The 26,086-nt window shown below is 48.8% G+C and overlaps 1 protein-coding gene across 3 annotated transcripts in view; it reads left to right on the top strand.

Annotated features, from left to right (window-relative positions):
• LOC115503575 (kelch-like protein 36) overlaps positions 1–26,086 on the top strand; it is a 104,583-nt gene that overhangs the window by 21,653 nt on the left and 56,844 nt on the right. Inside the window, exon 1 of one of the 3 annotated variants that reach the window (XM_030299896.2) lies at positions 12,242–12,372. The exons of the other annotated variants lie outside the window; for them this stretch is intronic. Within the exon in view, the coding sequence (XP_030155756.1) occupies positions 12,352–12,372 (21 nt within the window). The 5' untranslated portion in view covers positions 12,242–12,351. Of the gene's footprint in view, positions 1–12,241; positions 12,373–26,086 lie in introns of those variants that run through there. 3 annotated transcript variants of the gene reach the window in all.

Here is a 26,086-nt window from a genome sequence, read left to right as displayed (position 1 = left end):
GTTTCTTGGGCTGTGACACGAGATGGATGGAGACGATTCGGGTCGGGCGGGGTGCCCCGCAGAGAGCCCTCGTCCCCTAGGCAGCCACCTAAGGGAGTTCTGGTCAGGAGGGGCCTGGGAAATGCCCGAGGCAGGATCCGCCTCTTGGGGAGTCACAGCAGGGTACACGCGTGCGTATTACAGCCTCCAAAAGTCCCACCAAGGACACCCATCTGCCTTCGCTTAAACCAGGATCCCCCAAGCTCGTTGGCTCCTGACCCCCCTTCGCTACTCTGTTGGTAGTGACAACGACTCCAGAGGCCGTGTGCCAGCACGTCCCCCTCTGGGAAATGGGAAGTTGGACGATTTCTGTGTCCCATCCCCTCTGACAGTCTAAGATCAGGCGACCGTTTCATCAGCCACCTAGAGAGGTGCCACAGAGACATCAGGGGAGACGGTCAACTGCCTTTGTAAGATATATTCCCCACGGAGGCTAGTGGCTTGATGTGGTTACTGGGGGTTTTTTAAAAATTTGTTAATGTTTATTTATTTTTGAGAGAGAGAGATTGAGCAGGGGAGGGGCAGAGAGAGAGAGGGAGACACAGAACCCGAACGGGCTCCAGGCTCTGAGCTGTCAGCACAGAGCAGACGCGGGGCTCGAACCCATGAGCCCGTGAAATCACGACCCGAGCCAAAGTCAGAGCCACCCAGGCGCCCCGGGTGTGATTAACATTTAAATTGGTGGACAGTGAGGAAAGCAGATCGCCCTCCACTGTGTGGGTGGGCTTCATCCAATCAGGTGAAGGCCTTAAGAGAACAAAGACTAACCTTCCTAGAGCAAGAGGGAATTCTCCAGTAGACTGTCCTCAGGCTTGAAATGCAACATCAGCCCCCTCCCCCAGGTCTCCAGCCCACCAGCCTGTCCTGCGGATTCTGGACTGGCCAGCCTCCGTAATCACACGAACCAATTCCTTCCAATCGAGAGAGGCATGGTATTGGATGTTTTTTTTTTTTAATTTTTTTTTTTTAACGTTTATTTATTTTTGAGACAGGGAGAGACAGCATGAACGGGGGAGGGTCAGAGAGAGGGAGACACAGAATCCGAAACAGGCTCCGGGCTCTGAGCTGTCAGCACGGAGCCCGACGCGGGGCTCGAACTCGCGGACCGCGAGATCGTGACCTGAGCCGAAGTCGGACGCCCAACCGACTGAGCCACCCAGGCGCCCCGAGAAACTGGATTTTTAAAAGTAGGATTGGAGCCTCAGTCTCCTACCTCTGATTCTCCTTCCCATTTTTCTGAGGTCACAGCACTCGTGGGGCCAGCGATGGAGGGTGGTGGGGCGTCCCTCTCCCCCGCCTGGAAGACTACCATCCCCAGAATCTACCCATGAAGTTAAAGTCAGTATTATCATATAGCTGATATATCAGTAGTGCTAACAGGAGCAATATTATCTTACATGCAAATCCCTTTATTTAATCCTAGAGCAAGCACCGCATAGAAATTACCTATGAAATGGAAATTATGCCTTATTTTCTTTCAACGTCCATTAAAAAAAAAAAAAAGCGTCTCAAATTGGAAGGAAGTAATCCATGTCACAAGCCAGTTAGTCAAAAAATGTCTGTTTGGCATCCCCAGAAGGATGATCAAAACCCCCACCTCCGAGGAGGCCCTTAGCACATACCAGGCACCGTGCAAAGCACTTTGCATTCGATGTCTCAGACATATTCCTCACCGCCGTGAGTAAAATTCTTGTTGGGGGGCAGGGCTAGCGTGGTTTAAGCCTGGGAGCATTTAACTCAGAAGCGAGGAGAGCTCAGCCGCCGTGCCGTTGCCAGTAGAAGTGTGTTCTTAACTTCGGCTGTGGTGTTCGCGAAGCGTGTTGATGGAAGTGAAGACAAAGACGAGACGTGTATACTGTGTTTGAAGAGCACTGTCGTTCCCTTGGCCGATGTTTCTCTCTCCCAGCATATTGGAAGCAATCAGAGAGGTTCTACGTGCAGATAAACACCTCCTCCTGGGCTGCCCCATATAACCAGTCCAACAAATCAAAAATATGGCGACATTGGCTACAGGAGAACATTGGCTGCCTGTCACCTGGCGCATCAGTTGCTGGATTCCATCAGCTCAATATCTTCCAATTCTGTCCCGTTACCTACCTTCTCTCCAGTATCCTTTTCGGGATGGCTTCATTGGGAAGTCTGTGAATTCTTTCCAGCTTCAGGTATGGCTGCATCCAGGAGTTCACAAAGTGGCTCCAGCTTGGGATTCAGTTACAGGCTCTAAACTAGCTACAAGTCCTCCCATCTTTTTGTGTTTCTCTAACCTCACCGCCTTCCCACCCCTACCCCTGATGGTTTACCTGTCGATGCCTGAGGTATCTTTCTAGAATGAAAATCTGGTCACCCATGTGGGCCACGGTGGTTTGCTGCTCTAGGGAAAGGTCGTCGTGTTTGACTTACTGTTTACTCTTAGGGCTTGTCGAGTATCAGTAAGTTACCGATGGCTTTTTCTTTCTTTCATGAACCTCATCGACGTCAGTCTCTCTTGTCCTTCCCGGAACCCAATTCCCATCCTGCCGCTTCCCTCACTTGTGAGCTGAGTAAACCTCTGACATGGCTCGCGGTGTATTCACATGAGGTCGTGGCTTTAACCTCCTGAAATGATAGGTGCACAACAATAGCAACAGTGTATTCATGGCGCTCCTTTGTGGCAAGTGACACAGTCCCAGTCCAAAGTAGCCCAAGTCTAGGGGCGCCCGGGTGGCTCACTCAGTTGAGCGCCTGACTCTTGATTTCGGCTCAGGTCTCGATCCCGGGGTAGTTGGATCGAGCCCCGTGTTGGGCCCTGCGCCGGGTACGGTGCGTGCTTAGGATTCTCTCCCTCTCTCTCAAAAAACGAAAACGAAACAGACCTCACAAAGTAGCGAACGTTTAAAGATGGGGGGGGGTCTCAGTTCACGTGGAAACGTGAGTTGTCTCTAGTGATCAGGCCTCTCTCTTCCTCTGTCTCTGTCTCCCTCGCTTCCAAAACGAGTAAATCGCTTGTTGTGGCGTCAGACCCACATCTACCTGAATCCCAAGCTTGTGGGGTTTCCAATAATGCTGGTACTGGCATGCCCACAGTGAGTCAATAGGACTTTGCTAGCCTGGAGGGACAGGGAAGGGTGTTTTAGACAGAGGGAAGGGCACTGCTAAGCTATGGAGCTGTGAGAGATCGTGTGGCCTCTAGCGGCTGGCCAGCCAGTGAGGCCATGGCCAAGGCCGGAGAGCCCACGCAGCGGGTTTCATCCCAGGCTGTGCCTGCTAGAACAGCGTGGGACGGGGGGAGTTTCATGAAACACCTGTGCCCAAGCCCATGCCTGGGGACTTTGATCGACTCGGTCTAGGATGGGATCTGGCATCATTGTTTTAAAAAATTTTTTTTTCAACGTTTATTTATTTTTTGGGGGACAGAGAGAGACAGAGCATGAACGGGGGAGGGCAGAGAGAGAGGGAGACACAGAATCGGAAACAGGCTCCAGGCTCTGAGCCATCAGCCCAGAGCCCCGACGCGGGGCTCGAACTCACGGACCACGAGATCGTGACGCGGCTGAAGTCGGACGCTTAACCGACTGCGCCACCCAGGTGCCCCTGGCATCGTTGTTTTAAACACACAGGTAGGGGCGCCTGGGTGGCTCAGTCAGGTAGGGTCAGGGCGCCTGACTGATTGTGGATTTCGGCTCAGGTCATGATCTCACGGTTCGTGAGTTCAAGCCCCATGTCGGGCTCCGTGCTGACAGCTCAGGGACTGGGGCCTGCTTCTGATTTAAAAAAAAAAAAAAAAAAAAAAAAACCTAAAAATTTTAAAGTTTAAAAATTAAAAAAAAAATTGTAATACTTAAAAAATAAAAATATAAGTAAAAACAAGAGGCAAAAACACCTCAGGAGGTTTTATTTATTTATTATTATTTTTTCCCTCGGAAGTTTTTTTTTCCAATTTTTTTACTATTTATTTGTTTAATGTTTATTTATTTATTTTGTGTGTGTGTGAGAGAGAGAGAGAGAGAGAGAGAGAAAACGAGAAGGGGGGGCAGAGGGAGAGGCAGACACAGACTCCGAAGCAGGTTCCAGGCTCCAAGCTGTCAGCACAGAGCCCGACATGGGGCTCGAACCCACGCACCGTGAGATCATGACCTGAGCTGAAATGAAGAGTCGGACCCTTAACCGACTGAGCTCCCCAGGCGGCCCTGGATCCGCGAGTGTCTTCATCTCGGACGTCTCAGACTCCAGAACTTCGGGAAATGCATTTCCACTGTTTACAAGCCGTCCAGTTGACGGTATTCTGTCATCGCAGCCCCAACAGACCGGGGGCATTTGATTATTTATGACTGCGTAACAGATCGCCTGAAATATAGTGGCTTAAGACAATCATCTGTCATGATATTGTGGGCTCACGGTTTCCATGAGGAAACACTCCAAGTACTGGAGAGAAAGGCTCAGCCTTGGAATTTACAAAGCGGGGCTGGTGCCACGCTCTGTTGGTCAAGCAAGTCACGGGGCCAGCAACTTAAGGGCAGGGACGCCGGCTCCGTGTCTCAGGGCACAGTGTCAAAGAGCTGGCAGCCGTCTGTAATCTTCCACACAGATGGCTCTGGGGGGAGTTAACGCAGGAAGAAATCCCCAGGGTGACTTGGAGTGTGGTGGCAGTAAAGGCCAGCCTGCTTTAGAGCACATTTCAAATGGGGAAAAAAAAAAACCCAACAAAACCATGTTTTGGAACCATCGGATGCGTAGTCAAAATCTTGATGTTTGGAGGTAACAGTCGTCGGAGGTAAGAGATTCTTAGAGATTTGGGGACATCCTCCCTATGTCTCCAGAGAAGTCCCCAAAGAAAGTGACTTGTCCTGGCCCTCAGGAGACCCCCATTTGCATTCATTAGCCAAGCGCCTCATTAAATCAGCACATTGATCATAAACTTGGTGTCTGAACACTTATGGGACGGGCGCTGTTCTAGGCTGTAAGGATATTAGAATGAACATACCCTAACCGTCTCTGCTCTCATGGAGCTTCCGTTTTGGGGAGAAAGACATGTGTTAAGGAAAATAAGTATATGGCATGTCAGGGATATGTTCTAAGGAGACAAAAGAAACAAAAAAGAGGATAGACGGTGTTGGGGGTAGGGTCCACTTTATCAAGGGCAACCAGGGAGGTCCTCGTGAGAGAGAACAGACAGGTGGAGAGGACATTCCAGGCGGATGGCCGAGCAAGTGCTAATGTCCTGGGGCAGGAGGAACAGCAGGGAGGCTGGTGTGCTAGAGAAGAGAGGGTGTCGGGGAAGGAGGACAGGATTTGGGGGTCAGGACCAGATCGTGGAGGGCCTCGTAGGTCACTGTGTGGACTTCTACTCAGAGCGGTGGGGGCCCGTGGCAAGTCCCGGGCAGAGGAGGGACAGGATCAAGTGTGAGTTTTGCCAGGCTCTCTGGCCACTGCCTCGGGGTTAGACGGAAGCGGCAGGTTGGAGTGGTGGGATATTGCATTATAGGGTATTGCTATCACCCAGCCAAGGTGCGAGGGGCTAATTTTTCCGTTGCTAACTAGCTGGGTCACCTCGTCACGTCTGGGAGATCTAATCGGTCGTGGCTCGGAAGAAAGAGAATCTCTGCTCAGGAGAAAGCGTGAGCCTCGCAAGGCTCAAAGCTGTTGCCTCCCTGTCTGGAGACTCTAGCTTATGGTTCTAATATTCTTGGGGCTCCAACTGATCATTAATTCATTAGGTATTAGTGGGACACTCACCACGGGTCAGGGATCATGCTAGAGTTGAGGCTCTCATAGAAAGCAAGGCGTGTGTGGACCTCACCTCCCCAGGGCAGCCTCAGAATTGTGGGGGCAGAATGGGGGAACCTCGCGGCTTTGGCTGAGCAGCATGCGACGGGACAAAAGATGATCAGTCTCCTGCTCTGTGTCCTCAGTGCCACGTGGCCTCCTCTATGGGAAGTCACAGCTGTCAGGAAACCCCTGGGTGATCCCCCAGCTGAACTGTGCTCGCCGGCCACCCAGTTGTTGCTTATTCAATTAATAATCAAAAGTAAAGTCAGATGGAGACGCGTTAAGAAACACTCCTTTCGTGGCAGTGTCCTCAGCGTCGGTGACATTCTGGAAACAAACTACACCGACAGCATGAGCTAAGAACCTGCGTGTATCTGTACGTGCAGTCAGTAAATGGATACATTTCGCGTCACTTTCCCTCCCGTCGGTCTCCAGCTTCTAAATTAATACTTGTGAATGGTAGCAGCCCCATGAACTTTTGCCAAATGAATAAATAGTGGGCTGATGCAAATACACAATGTAATCCAAGTGCCCAGCACACAGCCCTCAGTACACGGTAGACGTCATTATACGACCTGCCTCCAGTCCCCTGGCTGTCTCTCCAGCATCCTCTCTGCCAAGCCTCACGGCCGGTCCAGCCCGGCTTTCCAGGTACTACGTGGATTCCTCCAGCGTTTCCTGGACCGAGCTGCTCTCCACCTGCTTAGGCCCCACCGCAACTCTCGCGGGGTCGGTGGGTATGGGCTGCTTGGGACGCCTTGGCTGACGCCTCTCTGCGATCCTCAGCTCACCCCACTCTAGCAGACAGATAGGGTTTTTGTTTAACCCTGCCGACCCTGTGAGAAGAGAAACGGAGACTTCCAGCAGGGGGCTTGCCCACGGATCCCCAGCGGCTGAGCGGACGGAGAGCTAGGAGCTGAGCTCAGATCCATCGGACCCCAAAGTCCACTCTGGAGATTCCTGTCCCGTCCATGTTTTTTTTTTTAATTGATTTTTATTTTTATTATTTATTTATTTCATTAAAATTTCTTTTAATGTTTACTTATTTTTGAGAGAGAGACAGAGTGTGAGCGGGGGAGGGGCAGAGAGAAAGAGGGAGACAGAATCCGAAGCAGGCTCCAGGCTCTGAGCTGTCAGCCCAGAGCCCGACGTGGGGCTCGAACCCATGAACCGTGAGATCATGACCTGAGCCGAAGTCGGATACTTAACCAACTGAGCCGCCCAGGCCCCCCATAATTTATTTTTATTTTCATTAATTTTTTTTTTCATGTTCACTTATTTATTTTTGAGAGAGAGAGAGACAGATCGTGAGCAGGGGAGGGGCAGACAGAGAGGGAGAGAGACAGAATCCCAAGCAGGCTCTGCACTGTCAGAGTAGAGCCCAGTGTGGGGCTCGAACCCACGAACTGTGAGATCGTGGCCTGAGTCAAAACCAAGAGTCAGATGCTTAACCGACTCAGCCAACCAGGTGCCCCCAGTCCCATCCATGTTAACAGCCTTCGGGAGAAAAAAAAAAAAATTGAGAAGTCATAGTATTTGTGCTGGAGTGCTGGGGTCACGGATTTTTTTTTTTTTTTTTTCAAAATCTCTTGGTTTTGTCATAATAATTAATCTTGCCTTTAGAGTAGAAAAGATACTTATTTTTGTAGGCTGCAGGAGATTGAAGATTATTTCTTTTCCCCTCCGAGCTGCCTGTCTGGCGGAAGAGAAAAACCTAAGTTGGACGAAAGCCCATGAAAAACGAAGCTGTGCTTGGCCGAGTGGGGAAGGAAGGGCTCGCAGGGGCGACGGGACGGAGACAAATGAAGGGCATTAAATGGCAACGTTGCCGCCTGAACTCCTCGCTAATGCGAAGGTGCCGTGGTTAATGGCTCGTTTCACGAGACCGAAGTCGCCGGCACGTCCGTCTCTGGGCCGATCCCGGGCCCGGTCCTCTGAGGCCGGCAGGATACGCTGGACGTTCCGGAAAATCAGTGGAAAATCAGAATGGCAGTGAGCCTTCTGTGAGTGAGCGTTCGGTGCCTTCTCAGCAGGCTCAGAATGGGGATTGTCTCCGCTTTCCTTACCGGTGTCTCCCCTGGCGACGGGGACGTCCCCGCCTGGGGTGGTGCCAGGTGTGGGGGACAGAGGGACAGTGGGTGGGTGTGCTGCTGCTTTGCACAGATACGTCAACTCGATCACGACTGCCAACCCAAAACGAGAGCGACGGCAGGACAACGAGAGGAGATATGGGCACCACTGCTAAGGGCACGGGCTGGGAGGTGGCAGTCTGGGTCCCCGAGTGCTCCCAGGGCAGCCGGCCGGGCCGGAGTGCGGCCTTGATGGGTAGCATTAAGCAGGTTTCACGTAACGCGTCCTGCGCCGTGAGCCGCAGCTGGGGGCTCAAGTGGGCAACCTCGGGTTCCAATCGGCTCTGGATGAAAAGTCCTCTGTGTTGGTTTTATTAAGGGGCCCAGAGGAGCCCCACAGCAGAAGGGCCACGTGACGACGGAGGCAGAGAGGGGAGCCACGCGGCCACAAGCCGAGGCTTGCCAACGCCAGAAGCTGGACAGAGGCCTAGAGCAGACGGTCCCCGGAGCGTCCAGAAGGAGCCCAGCCTGTCCACACCTTCATCCCAGACTCCCGGCCCCCAGAACCGTAAGAGGACACATTCCCGGGGTCTTAAGTCTCTGGTTTGTGCTTTGTTATAGCAGCCCTTCCAGACTGTCAGCGAGTGGGAAGTTCCGTAGAGAAAAACAAAGCAGGCTAACAGGAGGGAAGGACGGAAGGAAGGTGGCCGTGAGGGCCAGAGTGGCCGTGACCTCTTCTCAGAGAGCTGAGTGGGTGAGGGGAAAGAAAGTTCCGGGCAGCCTGGTACCTTGGGGCTGTCATTCTCACACTGCTTTACTTCGGGACTCCAGAAAGCCTTTGTTTTTATAAGTTATGTCTGTTGTTATTTATTTAGGGATGAAAACTGAGGTGTCCCTGGGGGGCTCAGTCAGTTCAGCGTCCAATTCTTGACTTCAGCTCAGGTCATGATCGCATGGTTTGGGGGCTCTCGCTCCGTGTCAGCCTGCTTGGGATCCTCTCTCTCTCTCTGTCTCTCAGAAAAAAAAAGGGGGGGGGGGAATGAAAACTGAGACATTTAAAAATAAGTATAATAATGTAATAATCATAAACTCATTGTATATCAACATAAAAATAACGTATTTTTTTTAAAGTGGAAAATAACTCTTTTCCAAGGCAAATAATTTGGGCGAGGAGAGTGGCAGTATGGTGGATTTCTGTAAAGCTCTTTAACGTCTGGCTTAATAAGAAAATAGCTGGGTTCTCGTATCTGCTGCCGAATTCAGTCTGTTGCGATATGTTGCTTTGACTGAAGCGTATGGAGAAAATCCAGCCTCACACAGGGAATGTGGTGGGGGAAGGGAGGGAGGGGTATTGTCCTAAAAAGTATATTCCTCAAAAGGAGTGATGTTTTCATTTTTTAACTTCATTCATTAAAAAAAATTTTTTTAAGTGTTTATTTATTTCTGAGACAGAGAGAGAGCATGAGCGGGGGAGGGGCAGAGAGAGAGAGAGAGAGAGGGAGACGCAGAATCCGAAGCGGGCTCCGGGCTCCGAGCCGTCAGCACAGAGCCCGACTCGGGGCTCGAACTCACAGACCGCGAGATTGTGACCTGAGTTGAGGGTGGATGCTGAACCGACTGAGCCACCCAGGCGCCCCCATTCATTTTTTTAACAAGTGAGGTTTACAGATAATTGTGGCTATCTTTCTTCGTTGCTCTGCCCAAAGCTGACAGATTTCTTAAGGGAAAATTCAAATTGGCATGTGAAATCATATCAATGAACTTTATTGTACTCAGATTGAAATCCATCAGTCTATCTTGTGCTCTACATGGATCTTTTTTACTCGTGCATGATTTTATAACATCCCACATGGGTCATATGGAAAATATCGATTCACTGAGTTATGCACATCTTCCAAATGTTAACGATCGTTAACAAGTGCCAGGCACGATATTCCATGTGCTGGACCATTATTTCATGTCCTCGTGGCAACATACTTGCAAAGTGGTGGTTTTATCCCCTGTGTTAACTAACGTCCTGTTGTTGCCGTAAAAAAGGACCACAAATCTACTGGTTTACATGTGACTATTTTACAATTCTGCAGGTCAGAAGATTTACGAAAATCGAGGTGTGGTCAAGGCTCTGTTCCTTCTGGGAGAAGTAGGAGAAAATCTGTTTCTTTCCGTTTTCTAGCTTCTAGAGACTGCGTGCATTCCCGGGCTCATGGCCCTTTCCTCCATCTTCAAAGCCAGCAGCGTAACATCTTCAAAGCAATCTCCCTCTCCCTCCCCACTCTCCCTCTGGTGCCGCCTCCCTTTTTTCCTTGTAAGGACCCTTGTGCTTACAAGGGGCCCACCCAGATAATCTAGAAAGCTCTCTTCCTCTCAAGGTCCTTAATTCTCCAGGTCCTCAACTTAATCCCATCCTTTTTGTCACATGAGGTCATGTAGTCACAGATTCCAGGAATTAGGACGTGGGTACTTTGCGGATGGGAGGGGGGCTGGCGTTATTTTGCCTACGGTACCCCTTTTTACAAAAGATTCACGGAAAGGTGAAGTAAACTGCTGAAGTTCACACAACCAGTGAGTTGGGGGAGTCAGGATTTTAATTCAGGCTTATCTTGACTCTGGGTTCCTCCAATGTCCCTAAACGCATTGCAAAGACCAGGGCCTGCTCAGCACTATAGGGCCCATGATGATTGTTGATATTTTCTCTTTACTATTTACTCCTTTGTATCGAGAAACCGTGTGTTATTATCTCTATGAGTGATTTGAAGATTAGAATTAGGTCTTATTTATTATAATTTTTATTTTTTGTTCAAGCACCGTTACGATAAAAATCAGACATCAACCACCCCAAGACACCAGTGGGTTTTCACGCACCTTTGTCTTTATCCATGCGCATGTATTATTTTTCTGGATAGCATGGATACAATATTATATCGCTTCCCCAGCTTTCTGTTATATAATTTTTCAAACGCACAGAAAAGTTGATGGTACCCCTTTGATCCGATTGTGAACATACGCCTCATTTGCCTTCCACGTACAGTTGTGCGTCTTTATACGCTGTTTTTTGTTGAACCATTAAAAAATAACTCACAGGCATTGTGACATTGACCCCTAAATTCTTCAGAGGCATATTCTAACAATAAGAACATTCTCTCACGTGAGCATAATATCATCAGTATGCCACGACAATTACCAATAATTCACTGAACGCCTCTGTATCTCCGGGCCATACTCCAATTTCTCTGTCAAAAGATATTCACCGGCTTAAAAAACACATCAGGATCCCATCAAGATTCACCCACTGTATTTGGTTATATTTTTAGCTCTTTCATTTTAGAACAGTGTCCTCCCTCTCCCTGATTTATTTTTCATCGCATCCCATTTTTGAGAAGGCGAGGCCCTCGGTCTTGAAACGGAACCATGGATCATACTGTTGACCTCTGCTGCTTGGCACGGGGTCCGGCAATAGCAAGTTCTCTCCTTGCACGTTCGTGGAACAAGCGAGACCAGGGATAAGGGTTGTGAATAAGAATCACAGAAGCTACTTTTTTTTTTTTTTTTTTTGCTTTTGAGAGTTGGCCAAGTTGTTCACACTCATCTAATAGGGCCTTCCCAGAAATCCTGTGAGTTCAGAAATTGTATGAGTCTCCTTTACAGGTGAGGAAAACAGAAAGGTTTAGAAAGGGAAGTAACAGGTCTGAAATCACTCACCTAGAAAGGGAGGCCCAACCAGATGGTTAAGTGCGTGGCCTGGTAGGGGGCTCACTGTGTCTGGAATCCGTGCCCCCAAAGTCGATTTGTCTGCCTACGTGCCTGCACGTGTGTAACGGGCAACACGGACTGAGCGCTCACCGGGTGCCAGGCCCCGATGCTAAGCGCTTTACGTGTGCGTTTGAGTCTTCGCCACTGCCTGGCAATAGGCGTGGCCCAGAGTGGGCGCTCAGGCAACGTTTGTGGGATGAACAGTGAATAAATGAATGAATGCACGGAACTGTTATCACCACGAGCAGGGGAGGCTCCTCCCGGGCCCTCGGCGCTCATTTGGGAGACCCCGGCCCAGGGAGACCTTGGGGTTCGGCGCCCGGGGCCGGCCTCAGGTCGCGGCTCCGGGCTCCGGACGTCCCGAGTCACGCCCAGCACCCCGGAGGCCCGCCAGCAGGTGAGAGGCCCGGGCCGGCCGGGCGCTTTGGCATCATTACCCCCGTCCCCCGCCCTTTCTCCTTCCGGGACCGCGGCCGGGGCCCCCAGCGCGCGGCCCCGCGGCCCGCACCGCGAAGGGGCGCGGGCTCGGAGTCCACCAGGCCCACTCCCGCCGCGCACGCCCACCTGTCGGCCGCGCATGCGCACCAGGCGCCCGGCGCGCCCGGCCGCCCCGCGCCCCGCGGCGCGCGGCCAGTGCGCAGGCGCGGCGGCCGATGCGAGTGTGTATGTGCGGGCGAGAAGATGGCGGCGGCGGGGGAAGCAGCGTGAGGAGTCGGACGAGCGCCGAGGCTCATTGAAACGGGCCGCCATGGCCCTCCGCAACCCGCAGGTAGCTGCCGGCCCGCGCCCTGGGCGGGAGCGGCCCCGAGCCGCGGCGGGCGGCCCCGGGGCGGGCGGGCGCGCCCTGCCCGGAGCGAGCGTGTGGGAGTGGGGGAGGGCGCCGGGACACGCTGCCCCGGACTAGGCCCCGGCCTCCCGCCGCCGCCGCGCCCCGGCCGCCCGCCGCCGCCCCGCGCGGAGCCAGCAGGGGCCCGCCTTCGGGGAGCAGCGGGGAGGGGCGCCGGGCCGCCTGCGGGGGTCGCGAAGGGGTTAACCTCCGGGCGGACTGCGGGGGAGCCGGGGGTGCGGAGGTGGGGGGGGGCGCCCTGGGCGCCCCGGGAGAGGCAGCCGGGGGGCTTCGAGAGGCCCCGCCGCGGCGGGGCTCTCCAGGCACTCGGGTCACCTCTGGGCGCGGAGCGGGACCCCAAGGCGTGGGGGTGCCCCGCTGCCCCCGTGCCCCCAAAGGTCGCTTCCTCAGCTTGATTGACCGCGGGGGGCTTGCTGGTTCTCTGGTTTGGGGACGCGAGTCACTGGGGAACAGCCTTCGGTTACTGTTGCAAAGGAAAGTGGAAATCAAGTCCCCAGGACCGTACTTTGAGTTGCATCTGAGTGACATCTTTTGCATGAACCCATCTCAGCCTGGCTGACGCTAACGCGCCGTGTCACAGCACCAGCCGAAGTTTAGGGACCATTTACAATGATCCCATAGTGGAGGGAAAGAGTGAGACGCACCTTTTTCTCTTCTGGGGAGGTGTACGTGTAGAGTTGCCCCCCCCCCCCATTTTCAATGACTCTGGGTGTTACAGTTGCTCCTATGGTATTATCTTTCAGGCTTGCTTTCGACCGCTGGTTTTTTGACATCTAATCCCTAGAAATTTCTGCACTTTATACCGTCCCAGTGTGCTTTGGTATTGAAATATGGGAAAGTGAAACAAAGTAGCTACTGGGAGAACTGGTGGCCGGTAGATCGCCTCTGCGAACTGTTGGGTGTTTCTCGCCCTTTGGAAATGAAGTCGATTTTAATAGCTGTTGAGATTAATGCCTATCCTGAAATTTAAAACGCGAAAACTTTTTTTTTTTTTTCCTTAAATGAGATCTTACAGGAGGCTGGAATGTTGTCAAATTTTTGATACTTTAGTTTGCAGAAGTTTCTCCCTTTAACTTCTTGTTCACTTGTTCATCTACTTTGTGAGTATTTCCTATGGTTCTTTGCAAAAAAAAGGGGGCTTAGCATTTGAGTAATTTTTTACAAATGTGTAATTGAAAGATTTTTGTTTTCTTAAGAGGTTTGATATTTGCCTTTTTCTCAAATATAAACGTGTATAGCTCATTGTTAAAATTGGTATGAACACGTACGCGATTCATTGTGAACGAACGTGTAACGTATTCATAGTGATTTTGAAGTGAAGGCATGTTTAGCCATAATTCATTCTATTATTATTTTTTTTCAAGATTTTATTTTTTTAAGTAATTTCTATGCTTAACTGTGGGGCTCAAACTCACAACCTTGAGATCAAGAGTTGCGTGCGCTACAGGCACCCCTAATTCAGTCCATCATCATAAGTACCAGTTACAATGCAAACCTGATTTAAATGATAACTAGCCGTGACGATATATAAACTTAATTGTAATTTCATCTACATTCATTGTCCTAGTATTCACGTTTCAAACAATATTGCCTATACCCATTTTTAGAAAACCGCAGTGGCGAAAGTCAGTTGAACATAAATGTTAGCAACTCTTTGAGGTTATTCTTTTAATACGTTTATTTATTTTTTTTTTTAATTTTTTTTTTTTATTTTTAAAAAAAAATTTTTTTTTTCAACGTTTATTTATTTTTGGGACAGAGAGAGACAGAGCATGAACGGGGGAGGGGCAGAGAGAGAGGGAGACACAGAATCGGAAACAGGCTCCAGGCTCCGAGCCATCAGCCCAGAGCCTGACGCGGGGCTCGAACTCCCGGACCGCGAGATCGTGACCTGGCTGAAGTCGGACGCTTAACCGACTGCGCCACCCAGGCGCCCCTTAATACGTTTATTTTTAAGTATAATTTGAGTGCTTTTAAGTTCTAGCATGGAGAAGGTAGCAAAAGAATAGTTTGATTTCTCATAGTCTTTTTCAAAGAATAGTAATGAAAACAAATAATGAAATAATGTGACAAGATTTGGTAATTGTATCCTGCTTGCATCAGGCTGAACATTTTTTTTTTAATTTTATTTATTTTGGAAGAGACAGAGCGAAAGCAGGAGTGAGAGCACGTGCACAAGCAGAGGAGGGCCAGACAAGAGAGGGAGAGAGAATCCCAGTCAGGCTGGTGCTGTCTGCACAGAGCCCGCCTTGGAGCTCAGTCCCACGAAACCGTGAGATCATGACCTGAGCCAAAATCAAGAGTCGGACGTTTAATCCACTGAGCCTCCCAGGCACCCCAGGCTGAGCATCTTAATAAATTTGTTTTATTAGACCTTCTGTCCTAAGAGCCCTGCAGAGACACTGGTCATTCACTCATTAATTCAACAGTTACCGATCACTTACCATGTGTTAAGCATCATGAGATGCATGTTACTTGTGTACAATTGGGAATGACAACCACAAATCAACAGTAAGGGTTTTATATTAAAATTGGTTTGTTGGGGCACCTGGGTGGCTCAGTCGGTTAAGTGTCGGACTTCGGCTCAGGTCATGATCTCGCAGTTTGTGGGCTCGAGTCCCACATTGTCCTCTCTGATGTCAGCACAGAGCCCGCTTCTCGGATCCTCTGTCCCCCCCTCTCTGCCCCTCTCCTGCTCATTCTGTCTCTCTCAAAATAAATAAACTTTAAAAAATAAAATTGGATTGTTATGCTTACAATTTTGAAAATTTATATAGATTATATTCTATTTCCATATGATTGTTGAACCCTGTTCCCTGGATTGAAGTGAACCAGTGGAAAACTTGGAAACATTTCTAATGCCAATAGTTTTCAACATTTTAACAGGTAGAAAGGATGAACTTTGACAATGGAAGTGTAAGTACATCTCTTAATTTGTGAGTATTTGTTTTCTGATGAAATGATTTGGGGTAATTAGTGTGAACTGACCAGTCCTTCCTTAAACCAGGAATCGTTTGTGGGTTTGTGGTCGTTGTAGTGAAATCCCCCCTGGTAATGCCTTCTACACTTTATTTGGATATCACGTGGCTTCCTGTCCTGGTGCCCTGAAGCAGGCTCACTCCGGTCTTTGCATTACCTGGCAGTGATGGGGCCCCACATTTTACATTATGGAATCTCTTGGATCCACTTTACAGCATATGGTGGAGTGTCCCCGTGTGGTGGAATATCTATCTGTTATAACTGACCGCTGTGTTAGTATTTCTCAAAAGATACATTTTTACTGGAACCTCGTAGTGAGGCAGCTGAAGCAAACACAATTATTTGAAATACAGGATATTTGGAGATGCTGATTTTCCTTTGCACAGCGACAGCAGAAACTCAAACCTGTTCTGCGACTGGATGGGTTTCAAGTTGGTGAAATGACGGTCGCCTCAGTGACGTACCGAGCGGCAGTGCAGACGAGGTGCGTCGTGCACTTGGGTCCGTCTTGGTGGGACCACAGTTTACCGAAATTGCAGTGAGCGCTAAGCCAACCTGCCTCGTTTTCAATTCCTCTCTAGAGCAAAAGTTAGGACCTGCATTCCAGTGCACTTTTATGTGGAGCTGGCGTGATCTAATAGTGCTCGACATGGGAAAACTTACAGGAGGAAAGGGTTACAAAGTGTAGCGATCGTCTCATGCCAAACCTGTTGCACGTTTTCTCTACCCGTGTATGATATTCAGGAACTTGGGAAAAGTTGTGTCATCTGTGTTTGAATTATCAGCCACATCAAGGCTAATTTTTTGTTCGTTTTTGCGTTTGTACTGATTTGTCATGTGAGTTTTTGCTGTTAATAGATCTGGTTTTTCAAGAGGATCATTAAAGGTGGTTGTCGAGGACACTTGTTACTTTGCTGCTCGCACACTGAAGTATGAGAAATTGTAGGAAGAATTCGAGAAATTGTAGGAAGAGCTTGCTTTTGGATTTGTAATTAGGCGGCTGCATTTCTATTTACTGCTTCCCGTGCGAGAACCACTGGGCACAAAACAGAGAAATCTGTTTGAATGGAATTAATTGGCCTGGGGCCATTGGATTACTGTCGTTTGTCACTTTCGTGCCACTTCAGCAGTGTCGATGTTCGTTTCCAAAGACTTACATGTGCTTGGATTGCAGTTTGCCCGTTTGTTGAAGTGATCTCCCCAAAGGTCTTTTTGTGACCGTCTCTGTCACTGCAGGCTGGATTAAGGACTAGTGTGGGCAACATAAAGGTGGCCCGTGGGTTATGCTCATAGTATTTGTTTCAAGGATTAGACATTGTAGAATCTGTCATAACCCTAGATGTGGCGTCTTCGAAATGTATGCCTTTTGCGAGCTGGCTGTTTCTGTCTGTTTGAAAGCTCCTCAGCCGTGACCCCGTTCCAGCAGAAGACCTGAGAAGCCAGAAGCTCTGGGCCAGTAACTCCATTCTGCCCTCTGTCTTGACACGTGCGGTTCTCCTGTTGCCCTCTCCCGGGAATCCAGTAGGTGAGGTGTAGAGGTGGAGGAGTGGTTTAGGGCTGGGAGAGTAAGGTGATGCAAAGGGGATTAGTGCCTATTACATTTTCCTACAGTTTCCTTTTCTGGCCTCCTGGAGATTTGTTAGACGACAGCATGCGCGTAGCCTTCGCCCAGCGCCTGCCGCCAAGTGTCCACGCGCCGATGCCGTCTGCTCTTGTGATCCTCAGGCCCCTCTCTTGTGGGCTTTGTCTGCGGCTTTAGTGGTTGCCAATCTTCAGATCAATTCTCAGTTTATGTTTTTGGTGTCGGCTGGTGGGACATCTAACTCTCCTTCTCACCACTGGTGCGCTACAAGTGGAGGCGCCTCCTGGTGGAAAGTCTGGGCTCCCCACTCTTGCACCTTGGGCATTTGATTTTTACATCTAGTTGCCTCTTTCTTTCACCCTTACTTATCATATATGACAGTGGCAGATTTTGTTTTCCTTGTCCTTATTTTATGAGGAAGAAATTTTTTTCATCTCTGTGTACTGTATGCAAATTGCTGGCAGGGTGGGGAGTGCAGAGTGCCATGAGCAGTGCACCCCCTGGAGCTGTCATTCTAAGAGGGGACCTGCTGGTTGTGCCGGAAGTGGTGGGGGTGGCTTTTCAGACCAGTGTCTCAATTGAGTTCTGCTCACTGTCCACAAAAATAGTCTTTTTTTTTAAATTTTTTTTTTTTTCAACATTTATTTATTTTTGGGACAGAGAGAGACAGAGCATGAACGGGGGAGGGGCAGAGAGAGAGGGAGACACAGAATCGGAAACAGGCTCCAGGCTCTGAGCCATCAGCCCAGAGCCCGACGCGGGGCTCGAACTCACGGACCGCGAGATCGTGACCTGGCTGAAGTCGGACGCTTAACCGACTGCGCCACCCAGGCGCCCCAAATAGTCGTTTACCATTACTGCGAGTACATGTCATAAATACTCATGTTGTAAAATGCATTAAGTAAAGCTAGACGTCTGTATACGTTATATTTGCAAGCCATGGCCCTTGTGACATAGGAACTGTTCAGGAACATTGCAGATGACTCCGTAGAACATTTTGAGTTGCCATTTGGCCGGATCGGTTGCAGTCTGCATGTAAACACGGTGATGCCCTTCCTTTGCTCTGGTTACAAGGGGCGCCTTTTAAATTTCATTGCATTCATTTAAATTTAGTTAGGACCAATTAACTTGTGAATGTATTTGGTATTCTAATAATTGTCGAGAGGATTTCTAGTGGTTTTTGGGGGGGCTTTCTTCCACTGTAGACGTTTTATAACTAGCGGAGTGAAGCAGTGCCTCTGTCGAGAGACTTTCGTCTTGCGTCGTTAAAATGTGTGCACTCCCTGTTCTTTCTGAACGTCATAATCTTTTTCCTTTTGACAGGACCTGTTGAAGCTTTCAGGGAAATGGAAGAGAATTTGACAGTGAAATTTAATTCCAGAGTTTTTTGCGATTCTTGCCCAGTGTTGTCAAATATGTCCCTTGAAATTTTAAGTAGTAATTCCACTTAGATGGCTGTCAATATGTGTATATTTATTTGAGGCCGGAAGTGGACCTTCTGGGTAGATCTGATAATTGGACGCGGAGGAACTTATTAATTACAACACATTAAAATTGCAGTGATCAGCACTTGAGTGTTGTGCAGTGTGTAAGTGTCATGGTTTGTAAAGTGCATGGCTTGTTTGAGCCTTACAGCCATTCTGCGGTGTCTTGTCATCACCGTCTCACAGATGAAAAAGGGAGACCCACGCAGCGTGGGACCTGAAGTCACGTGGCTGCTACGTGCATCACTGGGGGCTTGCCAGCAGGTCGTTGGACTTCTGAATCCTTTGTTTTTTCTGCTTTGCCAAACTGCTTTCCTGCAAGAGACTGATCAAGGTGTAATGCTTCACATAGTGACCCCGCCGGAGCAGCTCCTAAGTGAAAGTTGATAGAATGGATGAATGAGTGAAATAAAAATGGAAATGATTCAGGACTGTGATCTCACTAAGAGTTGCTAGTATATTACCAGTTGCTAAATTTTGTGTGGGGTGTGTCCTTATTGATTTTATTTTGAAACACATGGTACAGATGTGCTCTTTCTAAAACATGCCAACGACCCAGAAGTATTTAACGTGAAAAGTTGAAGTCATGCTCTTTCTCTCTGTCCTTTAATGCTCAGTTTGATATACGTCTTCCGCCCCCTTTCCCGCGTGGCGTTTCTGCGATTCTTTTGTTCACTGTACGTAATACAGTCTGCTCGAACCACACAGCCACTGAGCTGAACTTTTTGGAGCAAACCTTGTTTTTAAAATTTTTGAAGGCATCTATTCAAGCATAGTAAGTTTTCTTCGTTTTACCTGTTTTAGCCAGGGAACGGAGCAGATACTCTAGAGGTTAAAGTATACTGAGAACTGTGAAAATGCTCTAGAGATTTCTGAGTAATAAAATGTCCAAAGACTTTTTTTTTTTTTTTTAAAGAAATGGCTTTTTGAAGAATTCAACCCCTTAGTTATAGCAGCCGTGCCATCCAGTTTTTATACGGTGAAAAGAGGTCTGACTCAAACTCAGATTCTTGTCTCTTGGTCCCCTCTTCACTAGAGAAGGTTATTGAGAGGATGAAGCTTTCCTTATTTGGAGACAGTGGTCATCAGCCTGAGTGAATAGTGGGGGCGCCGGTAATTAACTTGGATTTTCCTGCCTTCTCCTCCCCCCTTGTTTTACAATCAACGTGCTACAGTGGCAGAAGATGAAGCACTCTCCCCTTGCCCACCTCGGGTCCCTCTCCCCGGAGACGACGGCATTCCACCACTTCTGACTCTAATAAAACGCAAGATCAGGTCTTCCAAGGGTAGCGTTCTGCTTCAGCTGGAATTAATTTGTAGGCTATCAGACACTTTTATTCAGAACCATGTATAAAGGACTTTGTATCTTTTGTGATTGTTCAAAGCAAAATTTTTGGCGCCTGGGCATTAGGAACGCAGAGCTGAAGAGCCAGTTGCTGTGCTTTAGAAGTTCATGGAGTGGGAGGGGGGAGAGAAACAGGCTCGTTGGCGAACCCTGATTTGCGGTGGTAATTCCTGCAACAGAAGTGTGGAGAACATTGCCAAGAACTTTCGTTCGTTCACTCAGCAAGTAGTTATTGAGTGGCTACTGTGTACCAGGCACTGAGGATGGGGTGATGGGCAAAAGCGGGCATTGTCCCTCCTACCAGGGAGCTTACTGTCTGGTGAGGGAGACGGTCACTGGTCAGATAATCACAGCAATGGCCGTGTCGTTCTAGACTGAGAAGTGTGTCCCAGAGGAAGGGAACACAGTGTGTTGGTGTGGCCCGGGAGGGTCGGGGAAGAGTTTTCCCTGGAAGGGGTGCCTTAGCTGAGATGCACAGCTGGGGACCGTGCAAGCTGCAGGTGTACCGGCCCCGTGGCTGGAGCGAGTTGAGGGCAGTTAAGAGGACTCGGAGAAAGCCCACATAGGTGTAGAGCTCCGTGCCGGAGAGGAGAGGCCTCCAGGGGTCTGCCCAACCTTGTAGGGTTTCCTGAATGTTACCGTCTTTACGCCGAGAAAAATGTGGAAGGAGGGGGCCGTCCGGCGTTTGACCGTGGAAGCACGTGATCGAGTTGCCTCGTGGGCTCACGCTGTGACCGCCCTGTGCAGAGTAGACACGTTGTAACGAGATCACGGGGGCCACGAGATGAGGCCGGAGGGCTTTTGGATTCTTGTTCAGGGAGAGTGCAGGGTAGAGCAGTGGCATGATTTAGAAGGTATTTAGGTGTAAGACAGATTGAACAGGAGGAGAGCGAGGCTGAGCGTCAGGGGAGGCTGGGAGGATGTCTCTTCTGAAAAGGTGACATTTGGGCAGAGGAGCACGAGGACAAGGGCATCTGGGAGACGGCAGGCGGAGGAGCAGAGTCCCAAAACCTGAGGCACGTGTGGGGACCCGGAAGAGGTTTGTGGCTGAAGTGCTGTGTGGGGGGAACGGGTGGGGCCGGAGTCAGAGGCGAGGCGAGGGACCCTGAGAGAGGCCAAGCCGCAGACACCGTGGGTCTTGTGAGCAGGTGCGGGTCTGTGAGAACCCACAGGGTTTCGGAACAAGACCACGGGTTTTAGTAAGTGGTGGCACCGCTCTGTGCCAGCCTTGCCCGTGGCGACGGCCTCCGGAGGCCAGGTGTGGTACTTCCCGGCTGTCAGAGGTGTCCCTCTTCCGGCTGTGGCCCAGATCCGGGAGCGTACTCTGTGCTCACGTCAGCACCCCGAGCATCTTGAACCCCAGAACTTGGAGGGGGAAAAGCAGGGCATTCTTTTGGGGACATCTGAGGCGGATTAATGCAAGGCGAATAGCTTTTGGGTGTCCTCAGTGCTGATTGGATAGAGTGTTAGGAAGGCCATGTGGGGACATTATTCCCTTTAGTTTTGGGGGGGCACCTTTAAAAACAAACATTTGTTTCTTCATTATGGTCTTAGGAAATAAAATATAAGAAGAACATGTCCCTCATAATATCCCATGACCCAGAGGTGACTTCTGAGGTTAATACTTTGAAATGCTTTTCTTCAGTCCTTTTTTTTTTTTTTTTTAATGTTTTTATTCTTGAGAAGGAGTGTGCGCGTGCGAGTGGGGAGGGGCAGAGAAAGGACAGAGGGTCCCAAGGTGGCTCCGTGCTGACAGCAGCGAGTCTGACACTCACCGACTGTGAGCTCGTGACCGGAGCTGAAGTTGGACACTCAACCGACTGAGCTGCCCAGGTGCCCCTCCTCAGTCTTTTTTATAGGAGATTTTAGAAATTCGGAATCATTTTATGTGATAGTATTTTTTTCTTTGGTGTTAACATTTACTTATATTTGAGAGAGAGAGAGACAGAATGTGGGCAAAGGAGGGGCAGAGAGAGGGAGTCACAGAATCCGAAGTAGGCTCCAGGCTCCAGGCTCCGAGCTGTCAGCACAGAGCCCGACGCGGGGCTCAAACTCACGAACCCCGAGATAATGACCCGAGCAGAAGTCAGATGCCTAACTGAGCCACCCAGGCGCCCCCATATGATAGCATTTCTTAGGTTGGGACCCTTGGTCCTAGTCTTCTGTCAAATCACCTGATGGCCATCCAGACCTACTTGCTGGGGCTCCTTGTGGGCAGGCCTCTAAATCTGGGTTTAGGACAGCTCCCCCCAGGGTATCGCAGCTCGGCTCAGGTTTCAGAGCCGCCACATGGCTTTGTTTCCAGTTTGTTTCACGTAACCCATTGAATACGTTGCCACGAATAGGATTAGCTAAATCATATTTTGGATAAAATAATTTATCCAGTCTAGGTTGAGTGTGAACAACAACCAAAATACACGTATGTACCACTGTGAGAGGTGATAAGATCTAATTTTAGCACCGAGTAGAACGGATTGTGGGGACAGAACCAGCACGAGACGCCTGAAAATTTTGCCACTTTGAAGATCTGTCCCATTGGGTCTTCAGAAGGAGATTCCCGATTCATTCCTTTTCAGCGTTTATCCAGCTCTTGCTGTGTGCCAGGACCTGGATGGGGTGTGTTAGTTGCATAGCACAGTTACAGAGAAGTAATCTGAGTACAAATACACTCTCCAAAGCCAGAGAGGTGCACCGCTGCTGACCCCTGTGCTCTGCATTGTGGATGGGATGTAGGGGACGGGGTGGAAGCGGCCCAGACTGCACCACGGCTCATTTCAGCCGTGACCATCTGATGTCCCAGTGAGTTGGGATGAGCTTTCTAATTTGTTCTCAGGTCTGGTCGTAGTCAAAATTTGTCTGAGGTTGTGTGTACGGCATTAAGCCAGTCTGCCATCAGAAATTCTTGCCATCTTTTTTTGCTGCCGGTCATGGATTTGTCCGTTGAGGAAATTCTTGCCTCCACTTTTCCACAGACGTGCGAGCATAATTACTGCTCCTTCCCTCTCCTTATCGAACCCCTGCCTTTTACGTGCCACGGCTATATGGTATGAGTTGAGGGTCAGGAACGGACATTTACTTTTCTGGGACTAGAGGTAAATGAGAAGGAGATAAGAGGTAGGAGATAGATTTTATATTTATATATATATACACACACATATACATATATACGTATATGTATGTGTATATATATATGTATACATGTATATGTATACATATATGTATATACGTATATATGTACGTACATGTATATAATTCGCAGTAGTCTCTGCAGTAGTTTTGGCTGGAAACTTAGCTGACTACACACGGTGACACTGTAGCAATATCCTAGCATTGACTAGTTTTGGAAACAATTACCACAGCTGAGTTTGGAGTTTGCTTCTTATCCTATGGCACAAGTTGAACAGATGGACTTCTTTTCTTGTTAAGGTGGACAGAAAGTAGAGTACATTATCATTTTGTTTCTTGGACATTGATTTCTTTTCGGGTGGGAACATAGGTTTGAGTTAGCTTTGTCAGTCCTTCACTTTCCTATGAAAAAGGAAAGGACTGCCTTGCATGCAATGTGCATGGTGAGCTTTGAGGCCCCCGTGGACTTTGGTTCTGTAGATGCCCTATCTTTCCTCCGAGGGTCAGTCAGCTGTTCGTGGAGGCCTGTAGCCTTCCGGGCCCTGTGTGGGCCCTGTGCCCAGACGGGGCCCTGCCTGGCAGAGGAGAACAGCACGGGTCGGTTGTCTAACTCGAGCTCTCTCAGGTGCTCTGAAGTAAGAGTAAGGATCCCGGGAGTGACCTGGTGGCACAGGAAGGCTTTCTTGAGGTCTGGTTCTCCTCCAGCACCTCCACTGCCAGTACAGGGTCTCGCCTTTGTGGTGTGTGCAGTGGGTAAGTTACTTGACAGAGGGGCCACTTGGAGGAAATGACCAGTACATTCAGGACTGCCTATGGGTTTGTTGTGGGGTTTCTCGTTCTGGGCATGAAGATTAGCACCGCAGCGTGCAGAACGGTGAGGGACAAATTCGTCCTTGGTGGAAATACCTTTTAGTGCCAGTCCTGAATAAGAAGGATGAGCTGCTCATGAAGTGTTCTGATTGGTTGTAATTTTTGCATTAAGAACGAGTGGGCGGGTGCCTGGCTGGCTCCATCAGTGAACACGTGACTCTTGGTCTTGGGGTGTGAGTTCAAGCCCCTCGTTGGGTGTAGACTTTGCTAAAAAAAAAAAAAAAAAAAAAAAAAAAAAATGCACAGGCGACCTGAGCTTCTTTTAAGGGTCTTCATGGCTTTCTTTATCTCTGTTGTGTAGTTCCTTGAATCCAGGCGACTGATCTGTATATCAGATCATAAAGTATTTTGTTTAATTCTCTGGGTTGTTTCTCAGTAAACGTAGTCCTGAGGTAGATCAAAAGGCAGTTACTGATGCAAATATAGTGCTTTTAGCACAGCTTTCCCATGCCCTGTTAGTAGGCCGTGGCAGTGATCCTCTGATCCCGTCAGAGCCAGTGCCGTTAACTCTCCCAATTCGAGAGCCACAGAGCCAACAGCTTCCCAGGTGGAGAGCCTAATTGTATGTCAGAGCTGAGCATAAGTTTCATGAGGGCAGAGATTTGTTTGTTTTGTTCATTGATACATCTCCAGGGCTTAGAACATGATCAGTGCTCAGTGAGTATATATTGATGTACAAATTAATGAGAGATGTAGCCCAGTCCATATATTGAGGAAGTTCACAGTTGCATGTAAGATAGAGGCTAATCAGCTGTTACAATCAAGAGTGTGTAACTCAGCAGGTTTTTTGGGAAAATAGTTGGTAAAGCTGAGACTCTGGAACTGTGTTCTATGATGTCAGAGGTCATCCAGGCCAGAGAAGGCCCCGGATGCGAGAGGCCCAGCATGCGCATGCACAGCAGCGTGCACGGAGAGAACTGCTGTGCTGGGGTGTGGGGAGCCTTGGCCCCTGAGTCTGGGAAGGTAGATGAGTGCCAGGCGCTGAGCTCTTATGTGCTCTGCTGGGGCTTTTTGTCCTGAACGGTTGTGATAGGCTGCTCCTAGGGACCAAAATCAGATTCCCATTTTGGAGAAAGTGCCGTGGTGGCCACATGTGGTTTGGAGGGTGGAGGCTGAGCCTGGAGGCAGGAAGGGGCAGTTGGGTGCTCCCATGACCAGCTGAGCAGCACAAAAGGCCATGGGGGCCGAATAAGGCTTTGGGTGACCAGTTGAAATGGGATGCAGAGGGAACCAGACAGCTTTGTTGTAACATATGTAATAATAATAATGCACTTTCTTCTTTAATGAAATAGGATTATACTATATGTTGTTGAGTGAAGGTTTTTTTTTTCTCCCCCACTTGTGAGTATTCTCCATTATTAAACTTTTTCCTCAATGTTATTTTTAAGTACTGTGGTGTATTCACAAATTATATTTTACACATACTAAAAACAGTGATGGACATTTTTTGGATACATTTTTTAGCTGTTTCTGTGTTGTGAATTACCTTATTTCCCAGAACTAATTAAAGCATTAAAGTAAACTGAAAGATACATTTATTTATTTATTTATTTATTTATTTATTTATTAATATATGAAAGATACATTTAATTCATTGGTTATTTGGGGGGTAGAGGAGAAGATATATTTTGCTAAGTAATATTAAGTAATTAGTGGTAATTTAAAACATGAAGGGCTTTTTTTTCAAAATTTTATTTTTAAGTGATCTCTACACCCAACATTGGGGCTCAAACTCACAACCCTGAGATCAAGAATCTCATGCTCTACTGACTGCGCCAGCCAGGTGCCCCGAAAATAAGTTTTTTATTATATTTTTATTTTTATTCGAGAGAGAGAGAGAGCACACGTGTGTGCGAGCAGGGGGAGAGGGGCAGAGGGAGAGAGAGAGAGAAAATCCCAAGCAGCCTTCACACTCTGTGTGGAGCCCAGTGTGGGGCTCTATTCCATGATCATGAAATCCGGAGTTGGACACTCAGTTGACTGAACCACCTAGGTGCCCCAAACATGACGTTCTTTCATGTTTGGATTTTAAAACTTTGTACCAGTTTGATCAGAAGCCAGTTCTATGTGTGAACTACTTGGAAAAGATTGAGAAAGATCTTTTCATAAAGTGTTTGTCAATAAGCTGATTAATGTTTGGTGAAGGCCAACTATTTTAGCTGTTGCTACAGATGTTCAGGAAGATAACTGGTGCTCTTACCCTGGGTAGGTAGTGGGTGACCAAGCCTGTAACTGAGGTGTAGGAAGCTG

This window comes from Lynx canadensis, chromosome E2 (assembly GCF_007474595.2).
Source record: "Lynx canadensis isolate LIC74 chromosome E2, mLynCan4.pri.v2, whole genome shotgun sequence".
In the NCBI taxonomy this organism is placed as follows: Eukaryota; Metazoa; Chordata; class Mammalia; order Carnivora; family Felidae; genus Lynx; species Lynx canadensis.
The sequence above is the reverse complement of the archived record's forward strand: the minus strand, read 5'-3'. Positions and strand labels throughout refer to the sequence as shown.